Below are 19,289 nucleotides of genomic sequence, written 5' to 3'. Positions count from 1 at the left end.
CCATAGGAACATCTGGTCTCCTTGATGTAGAGAAAGAAGAACTGCAACACTGTGGTGATCCCGAGATGTTATGACGCGTACCGCAATGTCAACACTGATTGGCTGGCGTGCCACAGTGTCACGCGATTCTGCTGAAAAGTTCCCCAAACTTCCCTTTCCCGGGCCACATTAACCAGCTCTAACTGGGGGATCCTGAGGCGTTCCCAGGCCAGTGTGGATCGTTTGAACTCTTGCACACTGAGCTCTTTGGTCTGATTTGTGTTAGAAATGTCGTCTTTGACTTCTGCTTTTATGTGAATTTCCCCTCGCGGGACAATGAAGAGGACCTTGAACCTGAAACGTCCCTAATTTCTCCTCTAAAAACCTAAATTAGATCAAAACCAAGACCAAAACATCAAACGAATAAAAGCAGCAGCTTAAAAACAGCAATTTCACACATTTCTGGAGCTTATTTGGTTCCCTGTTTGCAGATATTTGCAGGTTTAATCACCTCTCACGATGCTGCAGCAGGAGTCAGGACACCGTGACACGCATGCTAACGTGCACCGGGAGCCACTTTGCATGCGACATGAGGAGCGAGTGTGTGTCAGGCGTCCTCAGCTCAGCCGGACAAACCAGTTCAGGTTTGGGAGACGAGCCGCGTGTGCAGAGTCTAGAGATGACAAAACCACTCGGCTCACATCAGAAGTTGGTGTGTTTGTCTTCCAGGACGTGAACCCTGGTCCCCCTCTTTGCTCCGGGTGTCATTTCCACGGTTCATCACTTCCTGTGGTCGTATGTGCGAACCGTGGAGGAGGACAGCCTGAGCGTTTTGAGCTTTTGTTGCAGGTTCACAGGCGTTTCTAATGCTTTTCTCTATTAATAGAGAAGTCCATCTCTTTACCTGCAAATGGACCCAGCATGACAGTTAAGGTTACCCCCTCTTGTTTTTCTGCTGCAAACACCATTAACCTCTAATTTAACCCTGAAAAAGTGAGTTTGTGACTCCTGAAATGTTTCATTATGAGACAAACAGGACGCTACAGTGCGACAGGGCAATCCTGCGACACATTCAGCTACGATACATCGCTCTATCAATGCTAATAAATGCTAATAGATGCTAATAGATGCTAAATAAATGCCTTTCTATCTCAAAAATAATAAACATTTCAATAAAATGCCATGTGCAACTTGAACAACGCGGCTCTGGGTGTTTGTTGGGCTGAAAACGTCGAGTTGTGACGCTGCTGTTTGCATCACGCATCACAAGAGGAAGTAATACGACGTGTTCCCTGCAGAACAGTTTATATGTGAATGAAGGTGTTTATAGAAGGACACACACACACACACACACACACCACAGAATCTGACTGAACTCCAACAGTTCTGCAGGAAGAACGGGGAAATATTCTCCCACTCTAGGTGCATAAAGCTGGTAGAGCTAGTTCTTCACGTGACTAAGGACGTCATTGCTTCCTACACGCACTGCAGATCATGAAGACTTACCTTGTAGACCTGCCCGTAGGTGCCGTTTCCAACCAGTTCTACCAGCTCAAAGATGCCGGCTGGGTCCTGAGAGAGAGAGAGAGAGAGGGAGAGAGAGAGAGAGAGAGAGGGAGAGAGAGAGAGAGGGAGGCAGAGAGAGAGAGAGAGGGAGAGAGAGAGGGAGAGAGAGAGAGAGAGAGAGAGAGGGGGGGGGGGGGGAGAGAGAGAGAGGGGAGAGAGAGAGAGAGGGGGAGAGAGAGAGGGAGAGGGAGAAGGAAAAACAACAAGAGGTCAAAGTTAGTCAGGAGAACATAAACTGGACAGAAGATGGATTTAGGAACGTGTGTGTGAGGAATTCGACGACCTTCTCTCACACATGTGCACGTGGACGCACATACACACACACACATGTGCACATGGACACACACACACACACACACACACACACATGTGCACATGGACACACACACACACACACACACACACACACACACACACACACACACACACACACACACACACACACACACACCTGTGAGAATCCTCTCTCTGTAGCACCACCCTGTGAGTTTACCTGTGTCCGTGTCTGCAGCTGCACTTTAACTCAGTGAAATCTCTGTTTCTGTCGGTTTACACGCAATAAAAAAAGTCTATTAATCATATATTTATTATATTATCACCTGGAAAACACCTGTGAACACACACACACACACACACACACACACACACTTCTTGTTGTCCTTGCTTTTGTCTTTATGCGTGTTGTATTCTAACGTGTGTGTGTTGTTTTTGACTTTGCTCGTGTAACTTTTAGTAAAGTCTGAACCAGAGACAGAGGCTGCAAATCAGCCTCCACTAGAAACCTGTTTGCACGGCGTCTGTTTTATATTTATACGGAACAATCCAGAACGTATTTGTCCCTGATTCATAAACCTCCAAACTCAGCTGTGCAGACGTCAGCGTGCACGTGCAGACGTCAGGGTGCACGCGCAAACGTCAGCGTGCACGTGCAGACGTCAGCGTGCACGTGCAGACGTCAGCGTGCACGTGCAGACGTCAGCGTGCACGTGCAGACGTCAGCGTGCACGTGCACACACAACTACGTCTTCATAATGAGTCAAACGCTGTAGAAAAACTCAGTTACGAGTTAAATTCCTGCAGCAAAATGAACTTAAAGTAGAAAAAACATAAAATAAAGTGATGTAAGAATCATTTAAGATAGACAGGAACTCAACAGACACTGAACCAGATGGAAATAAGCACTTTAAACGACGTACAGTTGAGTTATTTAGGTTATTTTTATTCACTTTTAGCAGCTGCTTCAAACTTTCACTGATGTTTGAATAGTTTTGTTTGACTTCACTTTCATTAGTGATGGTTTTACACAGTTGTGTGTCTTGGTGTTGTTCGTTGTGTTGTGGTTTGATTGTGTGAAGCTTTGTGTTTCCTTCAGTGTGTAAGAAAAACGCTGTTTCAATAAAGTTTGATGGGATTTGAACACACACACACACACACACACACACACACACACACACACACACTGTGACGACAACACTGGTTCATCCCAAATGATTACAAAGGTCAACGCCATGTTGCAGAACTTCTCTATAGCAAGCTTTAACCTTGGTTTATCTGTGTGTGTGTGTGTGTGTGTGTGTGTGTGTGTGTGTGTGTTTTCATGTGGAGACACGGTTAAAAATACTGAAGTGTGTTTGGGTTCTGGGCTTAAAATCACACTTTGACATCTGCAAACGGAGTATAATGACACACACACACACACGCACACGCACACGCACACGCACACACACACACACGTGCACACACACACACACCCACGCGCGCGCACACACACACACACACACACACACACGCACACGCACACGCACACACACACACACAAGATTAACTTATCTTCAGGCTGATTAAAATTCAATAACACTATATCTTTAAGCATACCTCTGTTTGTTATTAGTGTGTGTGTGTGTGTGTGTGTGTGTGTGTGTGTGTGTGTGTGTGTGTGTGTGTGTGTGTTGACACTATCACAGTGGAGGCTCCTGAAGGGGATTAGCTTAAAAAGCAGCGTTCTTTTCCACTCAAGGTCAAAAGGAAGAAGCACATCTAACACACACACACACACGCACACACACACACACACACACACACACACACACATGCGCACACACACACACCCCTCGTTAGCAGCTAGCAGGCTAGCGAGCTCCCAGGTGAGCGTGAACATGTGACAGAGAGCAGTTATGATTCAAGTCTGACAGGTTTAAACAATGAGAGCGCGTCAGTGTGGCAGCTGGTTCTGATTTAAAGGAACACACGGGGCACTCGTGGGGGCACTCGTACGGGGCACTCGTGGGGGCACTCGTACGGGGCGCTCGTACGGGGTGACGTGATGCCGTCGGGCTCAAACCTGGAGCTCATTTAAACGCTGCATCAGAAATTAGGCAAACACGGTTCCAGGAAGTTGAAAATTGTCGATATTTTGAAGGAAAATCCAGCGTTTTTTAGAACCTGTTGGCAGAAAAGAAGCGTCAACATCGGATGATTCTGCGAAACCAGAGCGCGTCTTTCTGCGATATCGGTGCGCGGTTAAGGGAAGATCGGCAAAGTACGGTTAGAGTCAGGCGGCTAAACGATTGTCCGGATCGGGGAAAGATCCTGGTTGTGTTTTTTCAAGTGTTTGAAGTTTGACAAACAGCTTTTCCCAAAGTTTAAAAGCATTTTTCAAATTAAAATCCAACTTTTTGCAATGAAGTTGGATGATTCTGCAAAACCAGATTGCAACCGAAGGGGGTCGCCGATTCGAGTCCCTGTGTGGACCATGAATGGAGCGTGGACTGGTGGCTGTAGAGGTGCCAGTTCATCTCGTGGGCACTGCCGAGGTGCTGTTGATCAAGGCGCCAAACCCCCAACTGCTCGGGGCGCCAATCCACTGGCAGCTCCCTCACTTTAACATCTCTCCATTAACTGCATATATATAGGTGTGTGTGTGTAACATGAATAATAATAATAGCAGAGTGAAAAAAATGAATTTCCCTTGCGGGATAAATAAATAAAGTAAGTCATCTTCTTCTCCTTCAAACCTTTTTGAATTCACGCTTTCTGTGATATCGGTGCACGGTCGAGGGAAGATCAGAGAGTACGATCAGAGTCAGGCGACTAAAACGCTTCGTTCAGGTCGAGGAAAGATCCTGGTTGGGGTTTTTAAAAGTGTCTGAAGTGTTCGACATTAGATAAACAGGTTTTTACCAAAGAATCGTCCTTTGTTCTAAAGAAAATCCACCGTTTTTTTACAAACTGTTGCCGAACGAGAACGTCAACGTTGGATGATTCTGCAAAACCGATGGAAGACGAAAACTGCACCATGTGGAGCAGAAATGATCCTTTAGGGGGCAGAAAAGAGCCTTTAGGGGGCAGAAATGAGCCTTTAGGGGGCAGAAATGAACCTTTAGGGGGCAGAAATGAGCCTTTAGGGGGCAGAAATGAGCCTTTAGGGGGCAGAAATGAGCCTTTAGGGGGCAGAAATAAGCCTTTAGGAGGCAGAAATGAGCCTTTAGGGAGCAGAAATTAGTCTTTAGGAGGCAGAAATTAGACTTTAGGAGGCAGAAATGAGCCTTTAGGAGGCAGAAATGAACCTTTAGGGGGCAGAAATGAGCCTTTAGGAGGCAGAAATTAGACTTTAGGAGGCAGAAATGAGCCTTTAGGGAGCAGAAATTAGTCTTTAGGAGGCAGAAATTAGACTTTAGGAGGCAGAAATGAGCCTTTAGGGGGCAGAAATGAGCCTTTAGGGGGCAGAAATGAGCCTTTAGGGGGCAGAAATGAGCCTTTAGGGGTCAGAAATGAGCCTTTAGGGGGCAGAAATGAGCCTTTAGAGGGCAGATATGAGCCTTTAGGAGGCAGAAATGAGCCTTTAGGGGGTAAAAATGAACCTTTAGGGGGCAGAAATGAACCTTTAGGGGGCAGAAATGAGCCTTTAGGGGGCAGAAATGAGCCTTTAGGGGGCAGAAATGAGCCTTTAGGGGGCAGAAATGAGCCTTTAGGAGGCAGAAATGAGCCTTTAGAGGGCAGAAATGAGCCTTTAGGGGGCAGAAATGAGCCTTTAGGGGGCAGAAATTAGCCTTTAGGGGGCAGAAATGAGCCTTTAGGGGGCAGAAATTAGCCTTTAGGAGGCAGAAATGAGCCTTTAGGGGGCAGAACTGAGCCTTTAGGGGGCAGAAATTAGCCTTTAGGAGGCAGAAATGAGCCTTTAGGGGGCAGAAATGAGCCTTTAGGGGGCAGAAATGAGCCTTTAGGAGGCAGAAATGAGCCTTTAGGAGGCAGAAATGAGCCTTTAGGGGCAGAAATGAGCCTTTAGGGGGCAGAAATGAGCCTTTAGGGGCAGAAATGAGCCTTTAGGAGGCAGAAATGAGCCTTTAAGGCGCAGAACTGAGCCTTTAGGAGGCAGAAATGAGCCTTTAGGAGGCAGAAATGAGCCTTTAGGAGGCAGAAATGAGCCTTTAGGGGGCAGAAATGAGCCTTTAGGAGGCAGAAATGAGCCTTTAGGAGGCAGAAATGAGCCTTTAGGAGGCAGAAATGAGCCTTTAGGGGGCAGAAATGAGCCTTTAGGGGGCAGAACTGAGCCTTTAGAGGGCAGAAATGAGCCTTTAGGGGGCAGAAATGAGCCTTTAGGAGGCAGAAATGAGCCTTTAGGGGGCAGAAATGAGCCTTTAGGAGGCAGAAATGAGCCGTTGGGGGGCAGAAATTAGCCTTTGGGGGCAGAAATGAGCCTTTAGGGGGCAGAAATGAGCCGTTGGGGGGCAGAAATGAGCCTTTAGGGGGCAGAAATGAGCCTTTAGGGGGCAGAAATGAGCCTTTAGGGGGCAGAAATGAGCCTTTAGGGGGCAGAAATGACCCTTTAGGGAGCAGAAAAGAACCTTTAGGGGGCAGAAATGAACCTTTAGGGGGCAGAAATGAGTCTTTAGGGTGCAGAAATGAGCCTTTAGGGGGCAGAAATGAGCCTTTAGGAGGCAGAAATGAGCCTTTAGGAGGCAGAAATGAGCCTTTAGGGAGCAGAAATGAGCCTTTAGGGGCAGAAATGAGCCTTTAGGAGGCAGAAATGAGCCTTTAGGGGGCAGAAATGAGCCTTTAGGGGGCAGAAATGAGCCTTTAGGAGGCAGAAATGAGCCTTTGGGGGGCAGAAATGAGCCTTTAGGAGGCAGAAATGAGCCTTTAGGAAGCAGAAATGAGCCTTTAGGGGGCAGAAATGAGCCTTTAGGGGCAGAAATGAGCCTTTAGGGGGCAGAAATGAGCCTTTAGGGGGCAGAAATTAACCTATAGGGGGCAGAAATGAGCCTTTGGGGGCAAGAATGAGCCTTTAGGGGGCAGAAATGAGCCTTTAGGGGGCAGAAATGAGCCTTTAGGAGCAGAAATGAGCCTTTAGGGGGCAGAAATGAGCCTTTAGGAGCAGAAATGAGCCTTTAGGGGGCAGAAATGAGCCTTTAGGGGGCAGAAATGAGCCTTTAGGAGCAGAAATGAGCCTTTAGGGGGCAGAAATTAACCTATAGGGGGCAGAAATGAGCCTTTGGGGGCAAGAATGAGCCTTGAGGGGGCAGAAATGAGCCTTTAAGGGGCAGAAATGAGCCTTTAGGAGGCAGAAATGAGCCTTTAGGGGCAGTGGGTCGAGCCACGTTCGCTGCACTGGGCGGCAAACCAGTCGGCTCTAAAATGAGTTCTGCAGCTTAATGTGCAGCAAATGGCCGCAGGTCCGAGTCCAACCCGGGGCTGCCGTGGCGAGGACTGGTGCGATTGGTCAGGTGTGTTTTTGCTTGGTTGGAATGAAAACCTGCAGCCACACTTTACTGGATCACTTTGACACCCCTGGTGTGGAGGTTCAGGACCAGGGTCCAGACCTGCTGGACTCTTCTAGACCCGGCTCTGGAACGAGTCCTCAAGAACTATCAAAAACGTCTGTGCTTCGAGCATTTACTCCGACAACCTCCGACACGTTTCAGAGTCAAGAAGAAAGGTGAAGACACAGGCAGGAGATCATGTTAGGACGTGGAACAGGAAGTGTGTGAGCTTGAGAAAGGCTTTGCGTCACACTTAAATGCTTCCCCCCCAACACTCTCTCTCTCTCTCTCCGTCCTGGGTGACCTAATTTCTGGTCGTCATGCCACAGAGGGAGGAGAGCGAGGGTTCGCTTTCTATACAGGAACGTGCACTTTATTCTGATCCTTCAGTTGGTCTGTGTGTGTGTGTGTGTGTGTGTGTGTGTGTGTGTGTGTGTATCTGTGACACACACACACACACAGACATGCAGTCCCACCCGGTCGATCATGTCCAGACTTGAGTGTTGCTCTGCAGGTACGATGTTGCGTAAGCAGCAGGGGAAAGGAGGAGAAAAGAAGAGGGGCTGAGCAAAATCACACACACACACACACACACACACACACACACACACACACACACACACACACACACACACACACACACACACAGTTATGTAGTAGCAGGAAGTTTAGATTCCTCTGAATGTCACATCACTGTCTCTTTATCCTTCACACACACACACACACACACATTCCAAATGTGTTTCCTCCTGCACACCTCCTATCCTCGTGCACGCGCACAGCCCCACAAACAGCCACTGCAATGCAATGCTGCTGCTGCTGCTGCTGCTGTCGCCACAACATCACGAAATGGCGGAACTCGCTGCTGTTGCGGTTATCATCGCTATTATTCACGGTGTGTGTGTGTGTGTGTGCGCGCGCGTGTGTACGTGCGTGTGTGCGTGCATCTGTAGCCTCTGTATGTGTGTGTGTGTGTGTGTGTGTGTGTGTGTGTGTGTGTGTGTGTGTGTGTGTGTGTGTGTCAGTGAGCAGGCGGCTTAACATCTGCCCCACATAGTACAGACAGCGGCCTCTATTCTGCTGTCTGACGCACGCGCGCGAGGCTGTGTGCACGCACGCACGCGCCCGGCAGCAGCAGCAGCAGCTCGGGGCCTCATTACATCACGTCCCAATTGTTAAGAAAAAAACATCAACAACAAACAAACAACAACAACAGGAGTGTCGGTGGGAGGCCACATGATCCACACACACACACACACACACACACACACACACACAGCTCCGACCTGATTTCCTCAATCACAGGCCGCCGCGCACGAGCACTACAGCCCACACGCAAACACTCATACATACACGGGTTACATGCACGCGCACGCACCCCATCAGTAAGAGCAGAGGAGACGCATCCGTGCGCGCTGCTCGGAGAAGAAGAGAGGGAGTGGGTCGGTGTGTGTGTGTGTGTGTGTGTGTGTGTGGGGGGGGGGGGGTGGACAGGTGCTCAACACGCGCACACGTAGACACAGACAGCCACACGCACGCGCACACAGAGGTGAGCCATTTACCCGTAGTGCAGACAGGTCTATCTCGTCCAGACTCCGCGCGGGGGAGTCGCTCGCCATGGCGCTTCTCTCGGTGGGTACGGGACTCAAGATGGAAGCGTCCTCAACGACCATCGACCGAGAGGTGCAGAGCGGCGGGGCTGGACGCACGCAAGCACCCCTCTAAATAAAGACAGAGGTCCCCCCCAACCACCCACCCACCCAAACAAAACACAAAAAAAACCCGAATATCCTCGAGAAGGCGATGTTTTCACCCCGAGAGGAGGCGGCGGCGGCGGCGGCGGAGCGGCGCAGGAGGGGACGCGGTGTGCGCTGCTGCTGCTGCTCCAGGTGCTACATGCTGCTCCGGTGCGGGGAATCCGGCGCTACATACCTCCACCGCGACACCTCGGTGTGGACAGGACAGGAGAGGAGAGGTGTGGGGAGGGTGGAGGAGGGGGAGAGGGGAGGGGAGGAGGACGCACGCGCACAGAGAGAGAGAGAGAGAGAGAGAGAGAGACGGGGAAGAAGAGCGCACAGCAGCCGAGGCGCACCGAGAGCGTCCGTCCGTCCGTCTGACGCGGAACAGCAGCGCGCTTCCCCGGGAGTGGCCTGTGAGGAGGCTGCGCTACAGACAGAGACGCCCACAGTGACACTGACACACACACACACACACACACACACACACACACACACACACACACACACGCGCAGACACACCTTCCGTCTCTGCACAGCTGTCTGTTCATGTACGGCAGCTTTTTAAGGACAAAACTCAAGTGGTGATCCATCCAGATCCGTGAGCTGCAGCAGGTCACACTCGCATCCTGGAGCAGTGACTGACAGGGGCGCGCACACGCACAAGGGGGGGGGGGGCACCCTTACCCCGACCCCCCCCCCCCGCCTTCTCCCATGGGACATTTTCATGCTTCATTCATGTCTTTAATGTCACATCAGAGGGAAACAGTGTCAGTGACCTGTGACCCGTCAGTCTGCTCCAGTCACACAATGGGATTTTCATAAAGATATATTATAATAATAGTAATAGATCGGTTTTATATAACGCTTTTCTCAGCACTCAAAGACGCTTCACACATAAAACATAGAGACTCAAACAGGAAGCACGTTAAACCACAGGAGAACAAAAGAACGTCACATTCACAGAAACACAGAGGGTGGACTTTAGTTGTTGTAGGTGATCCTGCAGAGATGGGGTTTCAGATGACTCTTGAATGACGGGAGTGTTTCTGAGTTCTGGATGGCGAGGGGCGGTTGAATCTATAGAATATTTATTAAAACTATATTTAAAAAAATATATACATATAAACACCCACAGGGAGTTGTAAGGGGCTCAGAATGAAAGTATTTTTGACGGGTTTGACAATGACTTCCTGTCCCGTTGTGTTTCCATGGTAGCAGCCAATAGCGTTGGGCGTAGCTGGTTGCCAGGGTTGTCTGTTGTTGGGTGCAGCTTAGCAAGAGGCTAAAATTAGCAAGAAGCTAAGGTTATTCAGCTTAGATTTTACGGAGATAACATTAGCAAGAAGCTAACATTAGCAAGAAGTTAGCGGTAGCCAGCTTAGGTTTCATCGAGCTAACATTAGCAAGAAGATAATATTAGCAAGATGCTAACATTCGCAAGAAGCTAAGGCTAGCCAGCTTAGATTTCACCAAGCTAACATTAGAAAGAAGCTAACATAGACAGCTTAGGTTTTACCAGCTTAGGTTTCACTGTGCTACATTAGCAAGAAGCTAACATCAGCCAGCTAGCTGTAACTTAGCTACGCTGCATGGATCTGGCATTGGTTGCTCCGTGACGTTAGCTGATAATTTGCGAGTCAGTCAGTTCAGCTCTGAGAGTCTGGAAGAATCCGCGGACGTTACGTGGCGAGCTGAGTAACAACCCGTGAAGAAGTGACACGTTACACACAGGACCTTTAAGTGTCTCTTCACTTAAAGGTCCTGAGTGTTCTCTTCTTCTTCTTAATCCTTTGTGTCGGTCGTCTTAGTTTCAGTGCGTCGGTTCATTAAAGAGTCTTTGAAGAGTCAGAAACACCTCCAGCGTTTTTTAAACTACCTTCTGAACTCTAACCGCCGCACAGGAAAGGTTCCTCGTCCTGTTTCTTGGGTCTTCGTCAGGAAGTGCACCTGAGTCTCGGCCTGTATCCCTGTATCCCCGTGTCCCTGTGTCTCAGCCTGCTGTGTCTCTGAGTCAGTCGCCTGTGGAGCTTTTTCAGGGCGTGCAGGGACACATTCGTAAACACGGTGGTGATTTCACACGGCCTGCTGTCACTGAGCTCCGCAGCTGCCGACAGGTTCTCAACGCAGAGATTATCGGAGCTGCTGACTCACCTGCAGGACCCGTTCTCACGATCACACTGACACACCGGACCGGACCGGATACATGTGTGAAGTTGAGTTTACTGCAGGTTTTTATTTCATTTATGTCAAAAACATTCACCTCACTGAGACTGACTAATCCGTGGCTCTGATCTGTAGAAGCTTACTCATGCATTTTGCTGTTTTTCTTGCTGAATGACTAATTTCAAAGAATCCTGTGAGCACATTTCTGGTAAACACAAGATTTCAAATGGAAAGTGGTGCTTCTGCAGGATTCTTTGTGGAGGAACTCGGTTTTACAACAAAACAACAACATAAAAACCAACAAAATCAAGACCGTTTCATCAAGGACGGCCCGACATCTCACCTCTGAGTTTGCACATCCTCAATTCCTTTCCTCGCCTCCTCGTGTGTACGTGAAATTCCAGCCTGAAAACAGGATCTTTTGAAACCAGGTCCCAGAGTCGGAAGATTGGAAACCGCCCCCCATGGCGTTGTGGTCTGGATGGTGAAAGCTCAGACTTTGTTAAAGGACGGCGTCATGGCCCCACCTCCAACCCCACGGCGTCACTTAACAACATCAGTGCTGCTGCGTGAGAGGACAGAGACGGACCCAGAGACTGTTCACTGAACTGGACTCTGAGCCACATGCATGGGACTGAATGAGGCCCAGCACAGATTTCTCCCTTTTCCCTGATGCTCTGAATAAGGAGCTAAACTGCTCTAGGCTCTGTTTCTAAATCCAGTTCTAAGAAGCTGTGAAAAGTCTCTAAATGAAGTGAGAAAGTGGCGCCTGGGAGTGCTTTGGGACGGGAAGGGGCTCCCAGCAGCCCCCTCTGCTCAGTGAGGACACTAACTGCAGAGTGAAGGGGCTCCCAGCAGCCCCCTCTGCTCAGTGAGGACACTAACTGCAGAGTGAAGGGGCTCCCAGCAGCCCCCTCTGCTCAGTGAGGACACTAACTGCAGAGTGAAGGGGCTCCCAGCAGCCCCCTCTGCTCAGTGAGGACACTAACTGCAGAGTGAAGGGGCTCCCAGCAGCACCCTCTGCTCAGTGAGGACACTAACTGCAGAGTGATGGGGCTCCCAGCAGCACCCTCTGCTCAGTGAGGACACTAACTGCAGAGTGAAGGGGCTCCCAGCAGCCCCCTCTGCTCAGTGAGGACACTAACTGCAGAGTGATGGGGCTCCCAGCAGCACCCTCTGCTCAGTGAGGACACTAACTGCAGAGTGAAGGGGCTCCCAGCAGCACCCTCTGCTCAGTGAGGACACTAACTGCAGAGTGATGGGTGCATCAGAGTCCAGAACAGCACCAAAGTCTCCACTAAGACCAGAACCAGGGACACGTTTGTCTCTAGGATGGAGGAGGATTTGGAGAGGAACTCTCCGGTGTTTGGATTCTCCACAGCGTCTCCCCGTCTCTTCTTCTCTGTTGTTGGTGTATTTCTGTGGCAGTTACAGCGCCACCTCCAGGCCTGGCATGGGTACTACAGCATTTGGAGTCGCTGCACCTGGTTTCCTGTGGACGCACAGATTTAGGAGTCGAGGCCGACTGGATGGGAAACTTTTTTAGAATAACGGAGAAAAAAATGAGTGGACAAACCCTTAAAGTCCACTGGAGGACTTGTTCGGTCGTCTCGTGTTTGATCGTCTCTTGTTTGATTGTCTCTTGTTTGATCGTCTCTTGTTTGGTCGTCTCTTGTTCGGTTGTTTGGTCGTCTCCTCTTGTTTGATCGTCTCTTGTTTGATCGTCTCTTGTTTGATCGTCTCTTGTTTGGTCGTCTCTTGTTTGGTCGTCTCTTGTTCGGTTGTTTGATCGTCTCTTGTTTGATCGTCTCTTGTTTGATCGTCTCTTGTTTGATCGTCTCTTGTTTGGTCGTCTCTTGTTTGGTCGTCTCTTGTTCGGTTGTTTGATCGTCTCTTGTTTGATCGTCTCTTGTTTGATCGTCTCTTGTTTGATCGTCTCTTGTTCGGTTGTTTGATCGTCTCGACTCCTGTAATGTAAAAATGTCTTTGTCAGTCTTCTGCCCCTGAGCAAAGCACCAGAGAAGCTCCAGACTGTGACTCTGTGGCTCCACCCAGAGGCTCAGGGGGGAGCTGCAGCAGCTGCAGGTTTCCTGAGGACAAACAGGTCTTTGGTGTTTCCCTCCTCAGACACACACTGAATATATCAAAAACATATAAATAAAGGACATATTTCAATACTGTTGAGTTTTAATGTTCGTTCTTTGTTTTTTTATATAAATGGTCATTTTTGTTTAGTTGTTTATGTGTCTGGAACTAAATAAGCAGAATTTTGAAATGTAATCTCAGTATAAGGGAGGACTATTTCAGATTTACGTCTGTAAAAATTAATTCTCAATGAACACTTAAAACAGCTAGAACATCAGTCGTTTTATCTAAATTTCAGTTTCCACGCAAGATCCATTTATGCTCTGAGACCAAAATAGTATTTAGTTACTTATTTATTCAGTCAGCTGTTCAATAATTTTTGTTATTTTTTAAATTATATTTTATTTTATTTCCTCTTTTTTCTTTTTTGTTTCTTTCGTCTTTGCAGTTGAGGAGAAATAGGGCGAGAGGAACGGCGTTACGACGCTGTGGTAACGGGAAAACACACGACATGTCTGGAGGTTTTTACGCATCTGAACTGAAAAGGTCTCAGAAATCTGGTCCCCTTAGTTCATCTCATCTTTAGCCTCTTATCTGGGGTCGGGTCACGGGGGCAGCAGCTTTAGCAGGGGACCCCAAACTTCCCTTTCCCGGGCCACATTAACCAGCTCTAACTGGGGGATCCTGAGGCGTTCCCAGGCCAGTGTGGAGATCTAATCTCTCCACCTGGTCCTGGGTCTTCCCCGAGGCCTCCTCCCAGCTGGACGTGCCTGGAACACCTCCCTAGGGAGTGTTAGTTCCTTAGTTCAGCGCTGAGCAAATAATAAATAATAATAAATATTAATCAATAATAATGTCCAGCAGACGCAGGAGCTCGACAGGACTTTGGTTTGATTTAACACGATTAGAAAACATCATAACAGCATTTAAATGTCAGAAAAGACGGGGAAACTTAACGCACCGCTGTCGTATTGTGTCATAAAAGATTCATGGGCAACAGAAAACTCACGACGTCGGCTCAGTTTGAACACGTGAACTCTTTATGTGACATACGACATCTTGAAAGAGCAACCAAATTCACGTTGGCATAACAATAACCCACATAATATTAATAATAATAATAATAATACAAATAATAGTAGCTGGAGGAGCCGTGGAGCTGCCTGGCACGGTAATACTGTTAAAGGGAACACGCTGTGCTGTGACAGGCAGAGAAACGGGTAAAACACTTCATTATCGTCATCATGCAATAAAAAAAACAGCTGTTTGCTTCCAAACACGACACATGATGATTATCAGATACACAGACACTTCGTAACAAACATAAACTTATTGCATTTTCATTATAACTTCATATAAGACACTATACGCCAGGCACACCGTGGAGATCTGCTCCGCCCGCAGGAGCTGGCGGGTGGAGACGGGCTGATTGTCCTGATACAAAATGGCTTCTCGTTCGTGCGCACGGACAGGAAGGATCCCTTTTTAATGCTGCAGAGCCCCCGGCCTCACGCGGAGGGAGGGGTGGCACTTTATGACGGGTGGTGCTCACTGGTGTTCTCCTAAAGGGGCGTTCGCGTGATCGGCTTTTGGGCGCAGAGGCGCGGTGAGCGGCTAAATCAGCGTTAGCATCGAAACAACCGTTAGCTTGCAAACTTCACAAACCCGGGCGCAGAGACGCGGTAAATGGCTAAATCAGCGTTAGCATCAAAACAATCGTTAGCTCGTAAACTTCACAAACCCGGGGCGCAGACACGCAGAGACACAGAGACACAGAGACGCGGTAAACGGCTAAATCAGCGCTAGCATTGAAACAACCGTTAGCTCGTAAACTTCACAAACCCGGGCGCAGAGATGCAGAGACGCCGAGACGCGGTAAATGGCTAAATCAGCGTTAGCATCAAAACAACCGTTAGCTCGTAAACTTCACAAACCCGGGCGCAGACACGCAGAGACGCGGTAAACGGCTAAATCAGCGCTAGCATTGAAACAACCGTTAGCTCGCAAACTTCACAAACCCGGGCGCAGAGACGCGGTAAACGGCTAAATCAGCGTTAGCATCGAAACAACCGTTAGCTCGTAAACTTCACAAACACTGGCGAAGAGACGCAGTAAACGGCTAAATCAGCGTTAGCATCGAAACAACCGTTAGCTCGTAAACTGCCTCTTCACAAACCTGCTGTGATGCTGATGAACCTCCATCATTACGTTTTCTTCTGATCCCGATACGACTTTAATGTTTTTCCTCCGTCTTTCTCATTGGCTTGTTGCACTCACACGCTTCTGTCTCAAGGTCAGAGGCAACGAGGTCAAAGTTCAACCGATTTGAACTTTAGCGCAGCGGTAGAGATGCAAATCTACGCGCTAACCCGACTCTCTCCAGACGAGTTCGGTTCCTCCTCGCTTCGCTCGTCCATCTGGGATCGCTGCACAGTAAAGTGATTTCAGGAGGCGGGGCCTTATTGAAAATCTTTGCATGTGATTGGATAAACCACGTGTCCGTCATCTTTACTGACGTGCTACTTCAACCGCTCACATGGAAACCGTCCCGTGACGCTGACGAGAGCGACGCAGGGAGAAGACGAACAGAACAGCCGACATCTTGGATACAGCAGCAGCGCGATGTCGGTAAATGATCGATGTCTCGAATGAAAAACAGGAAAACCATCTCCTCTACAGACGCCGTGTTTGTGATCGTAGATGTTGCGACGCAGCTCTGCCCCCTAGAGGATGTGTTGGTAACTGTAGCAACGCTGAAACGGGACCGGAGGTGTGAAGGGGGCCGTGAAGGGAGGATGAATCCACCTTTAAGCGTTTTCTGAGACACGTTTTTCCCATTGTGAGCTTTCATAAACTCTTTCATGCGCTCGTGAGTGAACACCACAGGAGATAAAGTGCCACCAGGTTTGTTTTCACGGCATCAGATCGACGGTTTGGATCCTGGAATCGCCGTCTCAGCTCGGACGCGTTTCGCCGCGCCGCTGCGGTGTAAACAGACAAGATGGCCGCCCTGGACCCAAACCGTGACCGACGCCAACTTCACATTCTCTGTGTTTCAACTTTTTTTTAACTCCGCGGAACTTTGTTTGGTCCGTAGTTCCGACCGGCTTTGGACGCTGAATTAGTTTAATCTGCGCTGACTCAGTCCATGAGCATGGCACTAACACTGCTGAGGTCACAGGTTCAAACCCTTGGTCCATATATCCCTCACATGTATACACTGTGCACCGTGGTACATTCTCACCGACCAGAGGCTGGAAAAGTGACTCCACCTGACGCACGCTTCACCGAGGCAGAGGAGTCACACCAACCTTTGTGTGTGTGAGTGTGTGTGTGTGTGTGACAGATGACATCTGTCACACACACACACACACACACACACAAACGCACAAACACACAAAAAAACCTCAGAACAAGACAGTAGGCGTGTTTCCATCGGGGTCAAATGTGGCCGCTCGGACGCGCCCTCTCAAACGGCGGGGCGGGATGTGTGTGTGTGTGTGTGTGTGTGTGTGTGTGTGTGTGTGTATGTGTGTGTGTGTGTGTGTGTTAAAATGAGAGAGAGAGAGAGAGAGGGAGCAGCAAAGGACCACAGGTCAGAATCCAACCGGCCGCTACAGCAATCATGTGAACGTGCCTGTGCACAGACGCTCGTGCACAGACGCTCGTGCACAGACACTCGTGCACAGACGCTCGTGCACAGATGCTCGTGCACAGAAGCTCGTGCACAGATCATTGCCTGTGCTGCGTTCTTCTTCTCCACTGGATAAAAGTGTCGGCTCTACTTCGCCGTGTCGTTGTGGCGCCTGTTCGACCGCGCGTCACATCCCGCTGAGAGCTCCGTCCAATCAGCAGCCGCTCGAGCGACTCGCATGCAAATAAGGGGCCTTTCGGCGAGACGGACCCGCCCGATTCCGCGTATTCGACCCTGATGGAAACACACCTACGAGCGAGTCATGATAAGAACATTCCCATTTAACAGCTCGCTGCTAGGGCTAATAAACACTGCTGGTATTAATATTAAGTTAAATGCCTCTTAAAGGTCACACACACACACACACACACACACACTCACACACACGCACACGCACACGCACACACACACACACTTCACTGGAGCGAACCCGGTGCGTAGCTCGCCCACTGTATAACACTGTTCATCCGAAAGCTCTTCCAGAATAATAGCTTTTCCACCGCCTTGATTGTTGGACGCGCAGGTGAGTGACGCAGGTGAGGAATGATTGTCGAAGAACGCCGCTCCGTCCTGCTCCGCGGGCGCCCCCAACACACTCCCGTCATCCAGGGGGAGTGGCGAGGGCAAAGGGGTGACGGCGGGGGTGAGGGAGTAGGGTGCTTTGGAACGCTCAAGAGTTAGCGAGGGAGAGGCCGGGTGGGGGCGATAAGCATTCAGGCCCGGTGGAGGAGGGGGGCGGCGGTGATGAGGAGGCCCAGGAGGAGGCACAGGCCTGGGGGCAGAGGTGCAGGCGGCGCCCCCCCGGACGAGCGGATGGAGGACGTCCTGATCTCAGACATGAGGAAGGCGGAGAGGGGGACGTGGGAGACCAGCGTGGGGCTGGCGTAGTTGATGAGGGAGTCAATCTTCTCCGCCTCCTTACTGCACGCCTCGATCTGGGGAACAGAGAGTTAAGACAACAAAAGGAGACGGTTAAGTTTAGGCGACAAAATGAGACGGTTAAGTTTAAACGACTAAAGGAGACGGTTAAGTTTAGACGACTAAAGGAGACGGTTCTACCGTGCGTGCGTGCATGCATGTGTGTGTGTGTCTGTGTGTGAGTGCGTGCGTGTGAGTGAGTGTGTGAGAGTGTGTGAGAGTGTGTGTGTGTGTGTGTGTGTGTGTGTTACCTGCAACGGGGTCGGCTGCTGGTCCACTGGAGCGATGAGGACCACCAGCTCGTGGTCGATGCTCAGGTACCCAAAGACGTCGCACTGCGGCACGGAGACGTGCAGCCGCAGGATCTGCAGGACGTCATGGACCGTCACCGGCTGGTTCTTATTCAGCTGCACCGGGGGTCAAAGGTCAAGCAGAGGGGGGGGGGGGGGTCAAAGGTCAGACAGGGATATATGAATTATCTCATCTCATCTTCAGCCTCTTATCCGGGGTCAGGTCGCGGGGGCAGCAGCTCCAGCAGGGGACCCCAAACTTCCCTTTCCCGGGCCACATTAACCAGCTCTAACTGGGGGATCCTGAGGCGTTCCCAGGCCAGTGTGGAGATCTAATCTCTCCACCTGGTCCTGGGTCTTCCTCGAGGCCTCCTCCCAGCTGGACGTGCCTGGAACACCTCCCTAGGGAGGCGCCCAGGGTTCATCCTTACCAGATGATCCTGAACCACCTCAACTGGCTCCTTTCAACGCAAAGGAGCAGCGGCTCTACTCCGAGTTCCTCTTGGATGCTGAACTTCTCCCCCCCCTCTCTCTAAATTAGCGAGTAGCTCATGGTGACACATGTGAGTGAGACGGGTGAAGTGTGACTCGTTCGTACCTTAGAGAAAGTGTTCATCTGCTCTTTGTTCCAGAGGATCTGCAGCATGCTGGCACATATGGGACAACAGGCTCCTGGAGGATTCAGCACGTCATGGGTTAGTGTTTCCGTACAACCTGCAGTCTTAAAATGGTGTCCCGTGAGCGGTGTACTCACCTGGGGGGGTGACAGGCTGGCAGTTTGGAGTGGACAGAGGCGGACAGGGGATCACGCTGCACGCAGAGTCCGGGGCCACGTCAGACATGGCTCCGACGGCGTGGCAGGGGCCCTCGTAGTCCACGGCCACGCGGTCAGAGAAGGCGTCACACACCGTGTTGTAGGTTTCACCGTTATGGCCGCAAACGGGCTGAGGCTCCCTACAGGCGTCCTGAGAACAGAGCACCCAGAGCTGATGTGCACACCTCACATTTAAATATATACATTTATATATATACGTGTGTTTAAGTGTCCTCTAAGAGCCAAAACGTGTGCTAAAGTGCCCTCTAGGAGCCAAAACAT

At 49.9% G+C, this 19,289-nt stretch overlaps 2 protein-coding genes across 5 annotated transcripts in view; both read right to left on the bottom strand.

Moving 5' to 3' along the window:
- Nucleotides 1-9,407, bottom strand: part of LOC310963220 (traf2 and NCK-interacting protein kinase-like) — a 54,580-nt gene extending 45,173 nt beyond the window's left edge. For all 4 annotated transcript variants that reach the window (XM_083935919.1, XM_083935916.1, XM_083935918.1 and 1 more), the window contains exons 1-2: nt 8,867-9,407; nt 1,486-1,551 (exon numbers count right to left, since the gene is read on the bottom strand). In XM_083935919.1, coding sequence (XP_083792045.1) covers nt 1,486-1,551; nt 8,867-8,977 — 177 coding nt within the window. In that variant the 5' untranslated portion in view covers nt 8,978-9,407. The remainder of the gene's footprint in view (nt 1-1,485; nt 1,552-8,866) is intronic.
- Nucleotides 9,408-14,318: 4,911 nt separating this feature from the next.
- reck (reversion-inducing-cysteine-rich protein with kazal motifs) overlaps nt 14,319-19,289 on the bottom strand; it is a 36,107-nt gene continuing 31,136 nt past the window's right edge. Inside the window, exons 18-21 of the mRNA XM_083936268.1 lie at nt 18,948-19,158; nt 18,792-18,865; nt 18,155-18,310; nt 14,319-17,920 (exon numbers count right to left, since the gene is read on the bottom strand). Coding sequence (XP_083792394.1) covers nt 17,699-17,920; nt 18,155-18,310; nt 18,792-18,865; nt 18,948-19,158 — 663 coding nt within the window. The 3' untranslated portion in view covers nt 14,319-17,698. The remainder of the gene's footprint in view (nt 17,921-18,154; nt 18,311-18,791; nt 18,866-18,947; nt 19,159-19,289) is intronic.

The sequence above is a fragment of the Echiichthys vipera genome, assembly GCF_963691815.1.
Source record: "Echiichthys vipera genome assembly, chromosome: 21".
Classification (NCBI taxonomy): domain Eukaryota; kingdom Metazoa; phylum Chordata; class Actinopteri; order Perciformes; family Trachinidae; genus Echiichthys; species Echiichthys vipera.
This window is presented reverse-complemented; position numbering and strand designations above follow the sequence as displayed.